Source organism: Ailuropoda melanoleuca, chromosome 12 (genome assembly GCF_002007445.2).
Source record: "Ailuropoda melanoleuca isolate Jingjing chromosome 12, ASM200744v2, whole genome shotgun sequence".
Taxonomy (NCBI): domain Eukaryota; kingdom Metazoa; phylum Chordata; class Mammalia; order Carnivora; family Ursidae; genus Ailuropoda; species Ailuropoda melanoleuca.
Genome location: NC_048229.1, coordinates 81,163,818 through 81,178,224, shown reverse-complemented (window position 1 = coordinate 81,178,224; position 14,407 = coordinate 81,163,818). Strand labels below are relative to the sequence as shown.

Below are 14,407 nucleotides of genomic sequence, written 5' to 3'. Positions count from 1 at the left end.
CCCGTCGTTGGGTGAAGAGATTACTTAAAAAAATAATACTTGAAAAAAATAGTAAAGTAGTACATATAAATTTTTACTGAAAAGAAAGTATTTTACAAAAGGAATCAAATTTAGTGAAAAGAGGGGCATTGTTTTCTGTATCTGCAAATCTCTCTAACATCTGCCTTAAGTAACAGATAGCTGGATACCGCTCCCTGTGTCTGCACTTCATCTATGGCATTCTGCTATATATATGTATATTTTTAAAGTGTAAAAATAGTCCAGCCTCTCAGAGGCATGTGGTGTGGAAAGAGACAAATCTGGGCACCTTCTCAGAGGATCTGGAAACCCTGCTGGTCGGCGTCGGCACTGCAGATGAGTGGCTGCGTTCTGTCCGTTAGTGGTCTTCCCTGGCGGGGACCCTGTATCGGTCATTTGGAAAATGTTGATTCATTGAGTTATGCAGATTTTCCTAAAGTTAACATGTTTATTTTAAAAATAACCTTTTTGAGCCTCCTGGGAGCCTCATTCGGTTAAGCCTCAGACTCTCGATCTCAGGGTTGTGAGCTTAAGCCCCATGTTGGAGCCTCCTTTACGTACGTACGTACATACATAATACCTTTTAAAGTTACTACCGGTCTTGTTAGAACGTCTTCAGGTGCTGGGCTGCTGTTGAGCTAGTGGACATGGATACAAGTTTTCCTGAGCTCGGGTTGCACTTGGAAGCTCAAAAGTTTATTATTGACCACAGCTACTCCTGATTTTCCTGGAAGTGATAGCTCCAGTTCGTTGATTTTTGAGAAGATAACTGCCAGATACCCAGCTCTTAATAATAATAACAACGGTTTGTCTGAGAGTCTTTCAGGTGAAACCCATGTCCTGTGAACATGTAGCGGGGTCAGCTGGCCATGCCCGGAGGCTCTCTTGGGGGCTAGCAGTGCCTGCCACGCACCCTTAAGTCTTGTCAAGAGTACAGAAGGACAGGGCCCCAAGGTTTGCAATTTAGTAAGATTTAAAATTGTTGCTTCTTGGGGTGCCTGGGTGGCTGCTTTGGGCTCAGGTCATGATCCCAGGGTGCTGGGATTGAGTCCCGCATCGGGCTCCCTGCTCAGTGAGGAGTCTGCTTGTCCCTCTACCTGCCGCCCCATCTGCTTATGTGTTCGCACGTGTGCTCTTTCTGACAAATAAAATCTTTTTTTTTTTTTAAAGATTTTATTTATTTATTCGACAGAGATAGAGACAGCCAGTGAGAGAGGGAACACAAGCAGGGGGAGTGGGAGAGGAAGAAGCAGGCTTATAGCAGAAGAGCCTGATGTGGGGCTCGATCCCATAACGCCGGCATCACGCCCTGAGCCGAAGGCAGACGCTTAACCGCTGTGCCACCCAGGCGCCCCTGACAAATAAAATCTTAAAAAATAAATAAATAAAATTGTTGCTTCTTTCTCAAGGACAGTTGCAGGTACTCCTGGGTCATGTTACTGGGTTTGTGTGAGGGTCTCACCTGCTCGGGGGGCATGGCAGTAACCCCACCAGTCCTGTGTGAAAGGCAGGTTGTCAAGAAAACAGTGTTGGCCTCGCAAGCCCCCAGAAGGGCTTGAGGCACCCTCAGAGACTGCACACAGCACAACCACTGCATCATGGTGGGGGGCCGGTGGCAAATGGGTCGGAACTGTGGGCCAGGACGGCATTTGGGGCGTGGCCTTCGCCTAGTACAACTTTATTTATGGACATGGAGATTCTAATTCCATGCAGTTTTCATGTGTTACAAATACTAGTGTTGAATTTCTTTGTCCCCCAAAGGTATAAAATATGAAACCCGGGGTACCTGGCCGGCTCAGTCAGTGAAGCATGCAACTCTTATCTTGGGGTTGTGAGTTCAAGCCCCACATTGGGTGTAGAGATTACTTAAAAATAAAATTGTTAAAAAAACAATAAAATAAAATAGGAAACCCATTCTTGGCTCTCAGTTTTTACCTAAGCGCTACGGTAGAGGGGCTGGTTTTGGCCTTGGGCTGTAGTTTGTGACCTATGTGACCACTCGTCCTCCTCACAGTAAGGGTGAAGCGGTGGTTAGCTTGGCTTTTCTGTGGGCTTGAAGCTGTCTTCACCGTGCTCTTGCCCTGGCTGACAGTGTGGCTAGATTCGGTGTTTGAGTCTCTGGACCATGGCTCCAGTGTCGTCTGGCACTCTGAGAATGCAGGGCACTTCTCCCCGAGTCACGCCCACTCCTTTGCCGAGGACCATGGTGCAGTCCTGCGTGCTGTCCCGCCCTCTTGTCCTAGGCGGGCTGGAGGGTTGGTGAAGTTAAGTCACCATCGGTGCTGGTGGTTTGCCCTTGGTCATATTCCTCCTGTGGAAAGAGTTGTGTCCTCGGCTGTGTTGTGTTACTTTCTTGGTAGTGCTTTTGCCTTTGTGGGGCAGGGAGCTTTTGTATTGGTTCTCCAGTTCTTAGCCTTTCCTCTCAGTTTTAGACTTTGGAATCTTCTATTCTCTCCTTGAATTTTTCTACTCTCCTAAAACCAGGGTTGCTTCTAAGTCATTGTTTCTGTTTCGCAGTCTGTGTCTTTGAGTTGGTTAAGGAGGGTTCTTGATGTTCTGAGTTCTCAGAGCTCCCTCCCGTGTGTGGGCTTGTTCACGTGGGTCATCTTCTCAGGCTTCCTCTCTCCTTCCTGAGCTTGCTGCTAAGTTGGACAAGGTGCCCTGGGGGCTGGTGGGCCTTCCTTGACTGCTGGTGTGTGTCACCCATGTAGACTGGCCCGGGGCCTCTGCACCTTCCCCACGAGAGCTGCTCTGCCCTGGCCTGGCTGGGCTGAGTTCTCCTGGTCCTCTGGACATGGCGCCCATGGGGCTTTGTCCACTCGGATTTCAGCTCTGATCCACGGGAAGACAGAACAAATGCTTTCCCACTTCCCATAGTTCATTGCTGTTAGCTTGTCGCTTGAAAAGGAAGGATAAGGGGCGCCTGGGTGGCACAGCGGTTGAGCGTCTGCCTTCGGCTCAGGGCGTGCTCCCGGCGTTATGGGATCGAGCCCCACATCAGGCTCCTCTGCTGTGAGCCTGCTTCTTCCTCTCCCACTCCCCCTGCTCGTGTTCCCTCTCTCGCTGGCTGTCTCTATCTCTGTCAAATAAACAAAAAAATCTTTAAAAAAAAAAAAAAGAAAAGGAAGGATAAGGCTGAGTCCTTGGGTTTTTCTGAACTGGAGGCCCTGCAACGGTGTCTGCTCCCCTCTTGCTTCAGTCTTGGAGGGAGCCTGTGTCACGTGTGTCGTGTCTCCTACCCATGGGGAGGGACTTGCAGTATGATTCTGTGTTTTGAGAAGGAGAGACAGTATGAGTGTGGCATTTGGGGTCAGCTTACAGAAAGCCCTGTGGGGGCTTGTGGAGGTGTGGGTGGGGGCTGGTGCTGGTGCTAGTGGCAGCTCTCAGTGTGAACACTGCTCGAGGCACCTTTGGGAGGAACACACCTCCTCCTCGTCCTTGTTTGGAGAGCTCTTGTCGACTGTCCTGCAGCCCCTCTGAATGGACTTTCTGTCCAAGCCCCTGGGGCAAGCAGGAAAGAGACCCTGCCAGTCACACAGCACGTGGAGCTTCCGTGGGGCTGTGTGCCACTTGTGACGTAGACAGGTGCAGGGCTGCATGACCTTTCCCAGCCCATGTGTGACCCTGGGTAGGGAGCTGGCTTCAGACAGCTGTTGGTTCCCTTCCAGGCTGAGAGGCTGGGCTCTGACACGTGGCTGCCGGCTCATTGACAGATTGCTTGAGCCACCAGTGTAGGCATTGAACCTGGGTTTCAGGAACGGGCTGGGGTCTCTTTTCAGAGGACTCGCCCAACTCCAGGTGCTCTTGTGTGCTTTCCTGCGTGGTCTCCGTGTCTCCTAGTAGCTTGAGAAGCTGGAGCAGCTGCCTTTGGTTCGGAGGTGCAGGGAAGGGGCTGCATCCAGCAGCCCAACCTGTATAAGGACTGGTTAGCGGCCAGAGCAGGCCTCAGACCAGCCATGCTCCCTTCATCCAAATTCACACTTCCCTGCAGACACCTCCCTATGTCCTGCTGCTCTGGTGCCGAGTGTCAGGTCTGCGTGTGTCCCAGAGCACACTTGTTTCTGACGTGGAGTAGAGCGTCCCCGTGTTCAGAGCGGGCATCTTCTGACGCAGGAGTGAGGGGATTCATACGGTTACAGTGCATCTGAGCAGGGACAGCCAGCTTGCCTCTGGGGCCTGAGGCTTGGGTTGTTTGGTCAGAAAGCCCCAGAGCCCAGGTTGAGATAGCCTGTAACCAGTTAGAAAGGAGGATCCCCCAGCCATGAAGATCGTCTCCACTGTGATGACTCTGTTGGGGGTGGGTGGTGTCCCAGCCTCTTCTGGGGTTGAACAGTGAGTGCCCAGCAGTGAGCAGGGAGGCCTGTGGCATCCTGGCAGCCTCTCCCCTCTGAGAGGACCCGTGGGAGAAGTGGTGAGCCTGGCTCCTGACGTGTGTAGCTGCCTGGCTTAGGAGAAGTCGTGGGTGGTTTTGAGAGTTGCTGGGGCTCTCTCTGCATCTGTGTCCTTCCCTTTGCTGGCATGGCCATTTCTCCACGCCAAGGGAGAGGCTGACTGGATGCCGGGAGGTGGGATGGCGGGGAGTCCTAGAGACTGGCCAGCCTGTGGGGGCTTGGGGAAGACCAGATAGACGGAAGATAAAGGTACATTTGAGACTTGTTCTCAGCGAGTTTGTCACTGAGAACATAGCCGGGAGGACTCAAGTCCCCTTGGCCCCACAGCTTGCCAGACAGGTCCTGCGAGGCACAGGACGATTGACCCAGTGTGCCCAGCTTTCCAAGAACATCGACTGGAAGGCATCATTGGCACATCTGAGCTTTGGAGCTGAAGGCCTTTGTGAAGCTGTTTCACTGACTGCCCCTAGAGAAATGAGTGTGGAGTGCTGGATGTCCCAGGCCCTGAGGGGACCATGGCCATCATGGTTCTCCTCATATTCCTGCCTGGTTCGGAATACTGAGGTGTTTGTAACCAAGGGGAATGATGTGGCCTCGGTGGTCTGAGCTGTCACAGTGAATGTGGGCTCAAGAAAAATCATCTTATGGAAAAGAAAGCAAAACATTTGGGATGACACTTCTAAGCCCATAGCTAGCAGTGTTCCCAGTCCTTGGCGGAGGGCCCGTGGGGCGGTGCCCTGAGGACAGTGGCCTTTAGGAGTGCGTGAGGCCCACTGCGGGCACGGGACATGGCACACTTGGCTGGTGGCTGGCACAGAATGTCCCTTGGCCCATCGTGGTGAGGTTTGGGGCCTCCTGCACCCTGCGACAGATCGCGTGGAATTAGCTGGTTGTCCACAAAATGAAATGTGAAAATTAATAAAGGGAAATCTCATTTACAGTGGAACAGGGAGGTGAGGTGTCAGTTACAAATGCAACAGGAAGAGACTGTTACTATCCCAGCAGGAGGAAGGAAGGTTTCCTCCTCCCCCAGCAACAGCCCAGACAATGAGAAGCCACTACGCTTCAGCTCCCATGTTCACCCCTGTAGACTTTGCGTTAACAGCAGCCCCACCCGCACCCACCCCCCTATAAAAGAGCTGCCTCCTCTTTGCTCTGGAATTGCCTCTGGTTTGGGGCTGGCTCGTCAGTCCTGCGTTGCCATTTTCTGCTGCTCCAGAATAAAGCCATGTTTGCTGGTGAAATAACGAGCAGTTTCATTTTGGACATTAACAGAACATATTGGCAGGTGTGTGCTGGTAGCAGGGACAGCGGCCTGTGGCAGAGGAGGGTGTGTCTGAGCCTGGGTGAGAGGACCTCTCCCGAAGACTTGCACCCAAGGCCTCGGTGGTGTAATTTGAAGGCGGACCGTGAGAACCGTTAACAGGCAGCATCGTCGTGGTACTGCATGGTTCACAAAGTACTCCTAGAGCCACTGGGTGCACCTTGGAGGGCCGTCGTGGAAGGCCTTCAGGTGGCATTCCAGACACCCTCTCTGTCCATTCCTGGGCAGAGCTCCTTCCCAGTGATGCTGGGCGTCCACCTCAGACCTGGCCCAGGGCGCTGTCAAGAGGAAGCTCCTGGGCGAGCGGGCTCAGAACGAACTCGAGCCGTCCTCGTGCCCTGCGCCCTCTGTGTCTGTCTTGAGAGAGAGCTGGGCGCGGAGGCCGAGGCAGGTGTGGGACTGCACTGGGTCCCCTCATCCTGTTCTGGAGCTCTTGTTCCGGCTTCCCACGGAGGGCAGGCCTTGGAGTTCAGGGGTCTCAGAACTCTACCTCGAACAGAGAGACCACCTGCCGGACCCATTTCAGGGACACATAGTGAAATCATCTGTTGAAAGAATGAAGTGGCCATCCGTGCCTGTCTCTTGGTGTAGCCCCTGTGGAGTAGGCAGGGAGATGGGGGTTCGGACATCGTGGGGTCTGCACTGAGGCCGTGTGCTGATCCAGGTGTTTCCTACGCGATCACGGACTCTTGTGTTTCACGTTCAAGAGCAGGAGGGTTGGACATCCCATGATGACTGTGCTCGATTGCCCATCATGACAGCAGGCAGTCAGGTACTCTCTCAAACTTCTGCTGAAACATAGCCGATGAGTTCCAGCAGCTGTCTCTGAGTCAGGCTCTGAGAGGCCACTTCTCCAGGCTGAGATGTTCTAGTTTGGTCCTGGAAAATTGGAGAGGAAAGTAAAATTCATAGTTTCAAGCGGAGATAGAAAATGTTGTTTTTGGCCTCCACCACTGGAGCATGTGGATGGAAACGCCTTGTCCACCTGCTTTGTGTGCTGGGGGAGGAAGTGTCGGGAAGTGAATAAAGCTGGTCAGCTTTGTCCCTCCCCCCTTCCCAAAATAAATTCAGATGTCTTCTTAGGTCAGTTTGGTATCAAGAGAATACTTGATGAAATTTTATCAGTTAATGTGGAGGAATAAGAGGACCTCCAGAAGACATGGTAAAGGGCAGCTTAGTTTGGAGCTCCACTTACCGAGTGCCTTTGAACATTGTGTTTCAGAAGCCACACTTCCTACCTGGTAGAGGCCGGTTAATTCCAGGTGAGTTAGTTACAGAAACTACTTATCCAAAATGGCAAAGCACAGAAGGTGTGTTACGGAGGGAAGAGGAGATGGTTTGTATAACATGTTTGTTTGTATAAAATGTTTTCTAACTCTGAAGATGAAAATTTAAAAGTAGGAGCTCCTGGGTGGCTCAGTTGTTAAGCGTCTGCCTTCGGCTCTCAGGTCATGATCTCAGGGTCCTGGGACTGAGTCCCACATGGGGCTCCCTGCTCAGCGGGAAGCCTGCTTCTCCCTCTGCCCTTCACATCACTCATGCTCTCTCTCTCAAACAAATACATAAAACCTTTATAAAAGGGAACTACAAAAACTATAAAAAGGAAGACAGTGGCTCTTAGGAAGACTATCTGGAGCAAACAGGAGGCCCGGAAGGGGAAGAAGAGGCTGTGTTCTAAGAAGGCCCGTGTTGTCGTGGTCGGGTCGGGTCCGTGTGGCCGCGGGCAGGGACTGAAAGGAGGTTGATTCTCCTCTCAGGTCCCAGCGGGAGCGCAGCCAGGGCCATCAGGGAAGGCACCAGGGTGGCCAGGAGGCAGAAGATAGGAGTAAGGATACAGTCTCTGCTGGGTTTCTGCTGGAAGAGCAGACGGGCGGGGTGGAGAGCTTGGGACTGGCTAGCTGGAATAATGCTGTGGGTTCTAGGGTGGTCTCTGGTTGCCTGGTGGCTGGCTTGTGTGTGGCAAAGAAATGGTGGGTGGTTTTGTGTAGCAGAGGGTTGCTGTCTCTAAGAAAGGGCTAACTCTGGGAGGGTCAGTCTCTCCCCAGACAGCAGGTTTGTTTTTTTTATTTTTAAACATGTCAAAACATCATAAAATACAGAATTAATACAGTACGTGTCCTGGCATTTCCTGGGAAGTGCAGGGTCTGGCTCAGCGGGTACAGATCGGGACACCAGCACTGCCTGGACATCTGGGGGGACTGTAAGACTCCTTCAGCGGCATCCCATGGCTGCTTTCAGGTCCTTGTCATATGGAAGAAGTTGGGGAATTGGGTCTGTGTGGCTCTCATCCTGACCTTCTGTCTGGGGGCAGTGTGGGAAGGGAGCTGCTTTCCAGGGAGTCCAGGTGGTGAGTGGGGTCGAGGCCATGGCTTAGAGGGTGGCGGTTGTGATCTGCTGCCTCTAGGGTGTGGCCTTGCCTATGGAGCAGGCAGAGGGGACCTAGAAGAGGAGGGCTAAGCTCTCCCTCCTGCAGTGGACTGCTGGGCTGTGAGTCCTGAGCTCCCTTGCTGGGCACCTGTCCCAGCGGGGAGCACAGCCCCCTCAGAGCGACGGGTGACATTCAGTCCATTCGGGGGCATGAATTTGAGATTGCCTGGTCTTTGTGTGCATTGGTCCTGATTGACCCTGTGTGTTCTCTCTTAAGCAGACGGTCGAGGACGAAGCGATGGCCGTATAAATGAAGATCAGGTGAGGGAAGAAGAACGATGCCCAAGGGTGGGTGTTCTAGGACACCACAGCACGAAGACTTTTCCCTCAGCAACGACATGGTGGAGAAACAGACAGGGAAAAAGGTAACGCCCGAGCTGCCCGCCCCAACTCGCTGGCTCACCGTCGCAGGCCTCTGGCTGTCTGTCCCTGTCCTGTCATGTCCCTCTGCAGCCACAGTGACCTAGGCAAGGTCCGGCTCAAAGAAGACTTGCTTTTTCTTAAGGGCGTGCTCATGATTCAGAAACCAAAGTGAAGCGTTCATTGGGTTTGTGTACAGGCTGCAGAGGTTAGTGTTGGTGTGGCCCCACGTTTCTGCTCTGGGGGCCACAGATGTCTGTCGTGGTTTCAGTGAGATCAGATCTGACGTTTAACCGTATTTGCCTCGTCCTGACCAGAAACACTGCTGGGGTGTGCTTGTACTTGCGGTGTGGCCCGTTGTCCGTGTGACTCGGAGAAGGCACTGTAACCCCGAATCGTTGTCTCAGTGATGTGCGGCGGCCTCTGGGCTCCAGGGTGCACGCCCCGCCCCGCAGCCTGGGGGCGCTGCTGAGTATGGACTTGGAATCAGACAGACAGAAGCAGGTACAGGCTCCGTGTGTGTTCTCTGTGGCCGTGAGCACATCTGCAGCAAGAACAGGAGTGACTCGTGCTTGTGCGGGGGAGGCGAGCTGCCCGTGCTGGCTTGTCCTTCACCCTTGAGGTGTCCCTGTCCCCCTCGACGCCTGCGTGGCAGGCCATCTGCACCGTGACCTGTGTGAACGGAAGCTCTGTGTCAGTGCACCTGCTGTCTCTGCTGACACCCTGGTTGGGTGGGGTGTGAGATGAGTGAGCATAGCCGAGCTGTTCCTCTGGTTGAGGTCAGGTGGGGAGCGGGTTGTGGGTGTAGCTGTGCTTCGGTGCTCATCACAGTGGCCAGGCCACGGAGGCTCTGGTGTGAGGGCATCTGTGGTCACAAGTTCTGTCCCACTTGCCCTGTCCCCCAGCACCCTGTGCCATGTGCAGGAATGGGTAGGAGCTGTGGGTAGGCTGAGGCTGGAGCGTGGTCTGAACTTGCATGGGTCTGGCCTTTGGGTCTGGGGGCCCTGTGGAGGGTCTGGCTGCAGCTTGGGATGGGCGTGTGCTGGTGTGCCCATGGGGAGCTGGAGCCCCCGGGGACCAATGTGCCTGGGGTGAGTGTGGTCTCTCTCCCTCTGGGACGCTTTCACACTAAATGGCCAGACCATGGTTGGTAGTCAGTGTTCCCAGGTCTGTGTGTGGATTTTCCTGGGACAGGATTCCATGGTCAGAGGACAAGGGAGAGGCCCCATGCACCCCTCTCTGGGCTGCCTTCTCTGCCTCCAGACTGGGCGGGCAGCTGGACCTTCACACTACTGTGCCCCCAGCTCAGGTCTTCACCCGCACGGCCGGCCCAGAGGGCCTGCTGCACTGAGGCAGACGCCAGAAAAGGCCTCCAGAGCTCCGTCCTGCCGTGGAGAGGTTGCCTTCTAACACAGGGCTCGCTCCAGGCTGGTTTGAGTTGCTTTCTTTTCCTTGAGGTGAGCAGTCACTGGACAGAACTGGCTCCGATGTGGGCAGCATGAGCAGTGACACACGTTGGACAGAGGAGACGTGTGCATTTGGCTTTGCTCTTTCCTCAAGTAAGGTAGCTCTATGCTTTTCTTGGCTCGGTACCACCCAAGATAGACATTTTGTTGGCTTCTGTTGCGACCCCTGTTTTGCTAGCGAGGGAAGCTCAGTACAGCCTGGAGTGAACTCCCTGCCCCAGCCCAGCTGCTCAGCAGGGTTCTGACTCCAGGTCTGTCCTGAGAGCCCCGTCGAAGCTGCTGTGCCGCTCAAGGGGGAGCTCCTTGACCCGCTCTGGTTACGTTACAGGTGTTGGCTTTTCCCGCACAGCTCGTGGGTGAGGAGCTGGGACTCAGGAACTGTCAGCTTTGTAGTGAAATAGGTCATATTGTCTAGTTCATTTTTAAAACCTGGGATGGACCCGCATCCATATCAGAATATGCAGTATGACCGCTGGCTTGGGGGAGGCCGCCTTACGGTTCCCTCCCGATATCCGTCACCGTGGAGGGACCTCGAGGCCCTGTTGGGATTTGTAAGAGGGGACTTGCTCTTGAACATACGTCCCCTTCGCAGGCTTTTCCTGTGGGCAGCGCCCCCTCTCTCCCAGCGCAGTCTCCACCGTATGAATGTCCGGCCCCTTCTGTGCGCATTCTTCTGCGGAGGAGCATTCGGGCTGCTCCACGTGGGGTGTGACAGAGTGAAGGCGTGAACGTGTGTACATCAGTAGATACGGTTTAGTAATTTGTCCCTGCGAGAGTTGAGGCCGGCTCCTGTCCTTGTCACACAGGCGGTGCAGCTTACCTTTAGTCCCTTGGGGGTGTGGTGGCATCTGGCGCTTTGATCTCTGTTTTCCTGTGGCATGCTGGTGATGAGGATGGGCTCCTGTCGCTGTGTGCCCTGTCAGGCGGGAGTCAGTGTGTTCTTGCTTCCCTGTGGCTGTTCCCATGGTCTCCGTCACTTAACAGAACAGGGTGCCTCCCCCGCCGTGTCACCACGGAGCCTCTGCCCCTCGGTGTGACCCTTCGGCCCTTGCTGCAGGGCCGCCTCCAGCAGCTGCCGTCCCGCCTCCAGCAGCTGCCGTCCCTGTGCGGTCCGCGTGCCTGTGGTTCCCCGGCATCGTGCTGCTCATGTGGACTCTTCACGCGTCCACGCAGGTTGGAGTAAGCTGGTTGGTCCCCACAGAGAGCCTGCCGGTGTTTGGATTGGGTCACTTCGAGTGTGAAGCTGAGTTTGCAGAGGATTGTTCTGTTAACAGTTCTGCGGCTTCTGACCCGTGAACAGGAGTGTTCCTCCATGTTTATTAAGTCTTTGTTTTCTCTTGGTAATGTTTTGTCGTTGTGTGCGGGGCTTAAATTAACATCTTTTGTTAGATTTTGTTAGATTCATTCCTGTGTTTTTGATGTCTTTTGATACTAACTTAAGTGATTCTTTAATAACATCAGTTTCTAATCATTTATAGTCAATAGAAATCAGCTTCTTTTCTGTAACCAGCAGCTTCTGATTCACTTATTAATCTGAATGGTTTAATTTTCATGTGTACACATAACATCTTAAGATCAGTACTTTGTTACTCTTCAGGGGAAAAGGGGGGAAGGGATTGAGCCACATGTGATGACAGAGGAGCCTGTGTGTCTCCGTGTGGCGGCCGAGTACATGGGACCTGCCCGCTGTGGGAGACGCTCCGCGAGCTTGTGACGTCATGGAATCTCTGTTTGTGACTGGGCTGGACTTGACTGATCCCTTCGCCTTTTGATGGGCAGTAGTGAGGTTTCTTTCTTATTCTTAGGAACAGGAGTGCCGTGTGTGTGCACGCGGGGATGCATTACATTGAAGTCAGAAACACCCAGGTCTGCCTGCTCCGCCACCTTCTTGCCAACATTCGATGCCGTCAGTCTCTCGTGATGGCCGCTCTGGTGGGAGCGTGGTTCCCTCCCCTTGGTTTTAGTTTGCATTATTTTAACGCGGAGCATCTTCCCAAATGTGAGTTGGTTACGTGACTGGTTCCTTTTGCAAAGGGCGTGTTTACATCTCTCTTTTTTTTTTTTTTTTTAAGATTTTATTTATTTATTCGACAGAGATATAGACAGCCAGCGAGAGAGGGAACACAAGCAGGGGGAGTGGGAGAGGAAGAAGCAGGCTCCCAGCGGAGGAGCCTGATGTGGGGCTCGATCCCAGAACGCCGGGATCACTCCCTGAGCCGAAGGCAGACGCTTAACCGCTGTGCCACCCAGGCGTCCCTACATCTTTTGCTCATTTAAAAACGCTCATTTTGTTCTCCAGTAGCTGTGATTAGGCGTCCCTGCCTCCCCCTCTTTGGGGAAGCACCCCCCTCGTCAGGTGTCAGGTCGTGGGGCCCCTTGGTCAGGGGGAGGAGGTCCCTACTCCTGTGCGCAGAGAGTTCCTGTCAGGATCAGTATTGAATTTTATCACAGGTTTTTTGGCAGCTGTTGGGTGATCATATGATTTCCTTTCCCTTATTTTCTTAATGTGGTGAGTTACATTGGTTTTTGAGTTTCTTGCATTCCTGAATACTTGATTTCTCTTGCCTCTTTTATATAAATGTGTAGATGAAATCCATCAGTGGGTCAGGAGTGTTCTCAGTGGGTTGGTGTTTACTGCAGTTTGGGGGTTTTGCTGATGGGTTCCATTCTTCTGTCAGTGCTGGGTGGGGTGGCAGGGTGCAGGTGATGACAGGCGGACGTCCCTGGAGGTGTGGTACGCCTAGCATCTGTGTGGCCCCATCTTCCAGCAGTGTTGCCATGCCTCAGGCCCTGCCCGGGGCCCCTCTTTGCACCCCAGATGGCCTTGAAGCTGGCTGTGTGTTCTGGCAGAAATCTCCCTGGTCATTTAAGGGTGTGTCTCATTAACCGCCACGGCTGGTGGATGCCATGGCCGGCTCTTCAAGCTGGAAGACTGTCAGGACCACAGATGATGAGGACTGGCCGTGCTCCGTGCTGACAGGTGGCTCCTCCCGGGAGCACCCCAAGGACCCCTGCTGCTGTGAGGGTGGCATGGAGGTGTGGCTGTGACTGTAGCGTGCTCACTGACAGCTTCCCTGGGGAAGAGTGCAGGCAGCAGGCACCCCGGCGCGGAAGCAGTCCTTTCCGCCAGCACAGCAGGCTGTGCGTGCTGCCTCCAGGCGCTCACCGCGTGCACCCCAAAGCCTCTTGCTATACCGTGGACAGGGCGGGGAGACTGGGAGCACTGCTCTGAGAGCACACGGAGCCGGGGTGTCGGTTAGAATTTGGAAGTCTCCACTGAGCAGCCCCCACCCAGGACGTGTTGTCAGCCAGGGGTGCGGGCATCCAGGGTGTTTAGCTACCGCCGCCAGCAAGGCAGGGGCTCTTGCCGTTGCTCAGCGCTGGGTCCTTCGTCATTTTGGAACAGGGCTGCCTCACCCTTGCCCTCCAGGGCTCTGTGCATGTCCATTTCCGCACGGGACCACCTCAGCTTGCGTGGACAGCACTGCACAGTGAGTGACGGTGTTGCTCGCTGCACACTGAGCCCCCCACTCATCGTGAGTGGGTGCCGTCTGTCATTCTACGGTTGGTGGCACCAAGGCAGGCACAGGGCTGACGTGCCCCGGGTTGGCCTGCTGGTCAGGATGGGGCTGGGATTTGGGGTTCTTGATCCTCACCCTGCAGGAGGGACCAGCCCTGAGACAAGACCAGGAAGGGGGTGATGGCAGTACGCCCTGCCCACCCTCCCGCACCAGGGATTTGGCCTGCAGGATCTGTCCTCAGAACAGCCCCACAGTGTCACCGGCATGTAGTGACATCAGTTGGGGAAGGGTAAGAGGCCTGTTCCTGGGAAGGGAGGCGTCTTCGGGAGGCCCAGACAGGCAGGGGGCTTTGGGCTCCTTCCATGCATAGGGGAGTTCTTGGTGGAAAACAGAACTCTCCACCTGCCAACATTCCCTTTTTAAGGCCAGCTCTTGTTTTCCTCATTATTTAATCCTTCCCCGGGAAAACCATGTTGGAGACAACTTGTGTCTCTCCTCTTTTCACAGTCATGGGAATACTCGGGTTTCAGGACAAGAAGGGGGGCCGTGTGGAGCCAGAGGAAGGTGGAGGGAGCCATGTGTGCTCATGTGAGCCTGGCTAGCAGGTTGTGCTTCTCATTGCCCCAAGTAAAGGATTTGCTTTTCCTGGCACATGAATTGAAATCACAGCAAATGTGAGGATTCCGAGAACTTAATTTGGGAATGATGTCTGAAAGCGTCACTTTCTTTTCTAGGATAAAGATAAAGTTTCTCTGACCAAGACCCCAAAGCTGGATCGCAGTGATGGAGGGAAGGAGGTGAGGGAGCGAGCAACCAAACGGAAGCTACCCTTCACCGTGGGGGCCAATGGAGAGCAGAAGGACTCGGACACAGGTATAGGTGCTGCCCTCACTCCCTGCT

The 14,407-nt window shown here is 54.0% G+C and overlaps 1 protein-coding gene across 13 annotated transcripts in view; it reads left to right on the top strand.

Moving 5' to 3' along the window:
- ANKRD11 (ankyrin repeat domain 11) overlaps positions 1–14,407 on the top strand; it is a 112,615-nt gene that overhangs the window by 70,565 nt on the left and 27,643 nt on the right. For 6 of the 13 annotated variants that reach the window (XM_034672669.1, XM_034672680.1, XM_034672678.1 and 3 more), the window contains 2 exons: positions 8,381–8,525; positions 14,242–14,380. In XM_034672669.1, coding sequence (XP_034528560.1) covers positions 8,439–8,525; positions 14,242–14,380 — 226 coding nt within the window. In that variant the 5' untranslated portion in view covers positions 8,381–8,438. Of the gene's footprint in view, positions 1–8,377; positions 8,526–12,250; positions 13,797–14,241; positions 14,381–14,407 lie in introns of those variants that run through there. The other 7 variants (XM_034672675.1, XM_034672674.1, XM_034672668.1 and 4 more) reach the window with 2 other exon arrangements.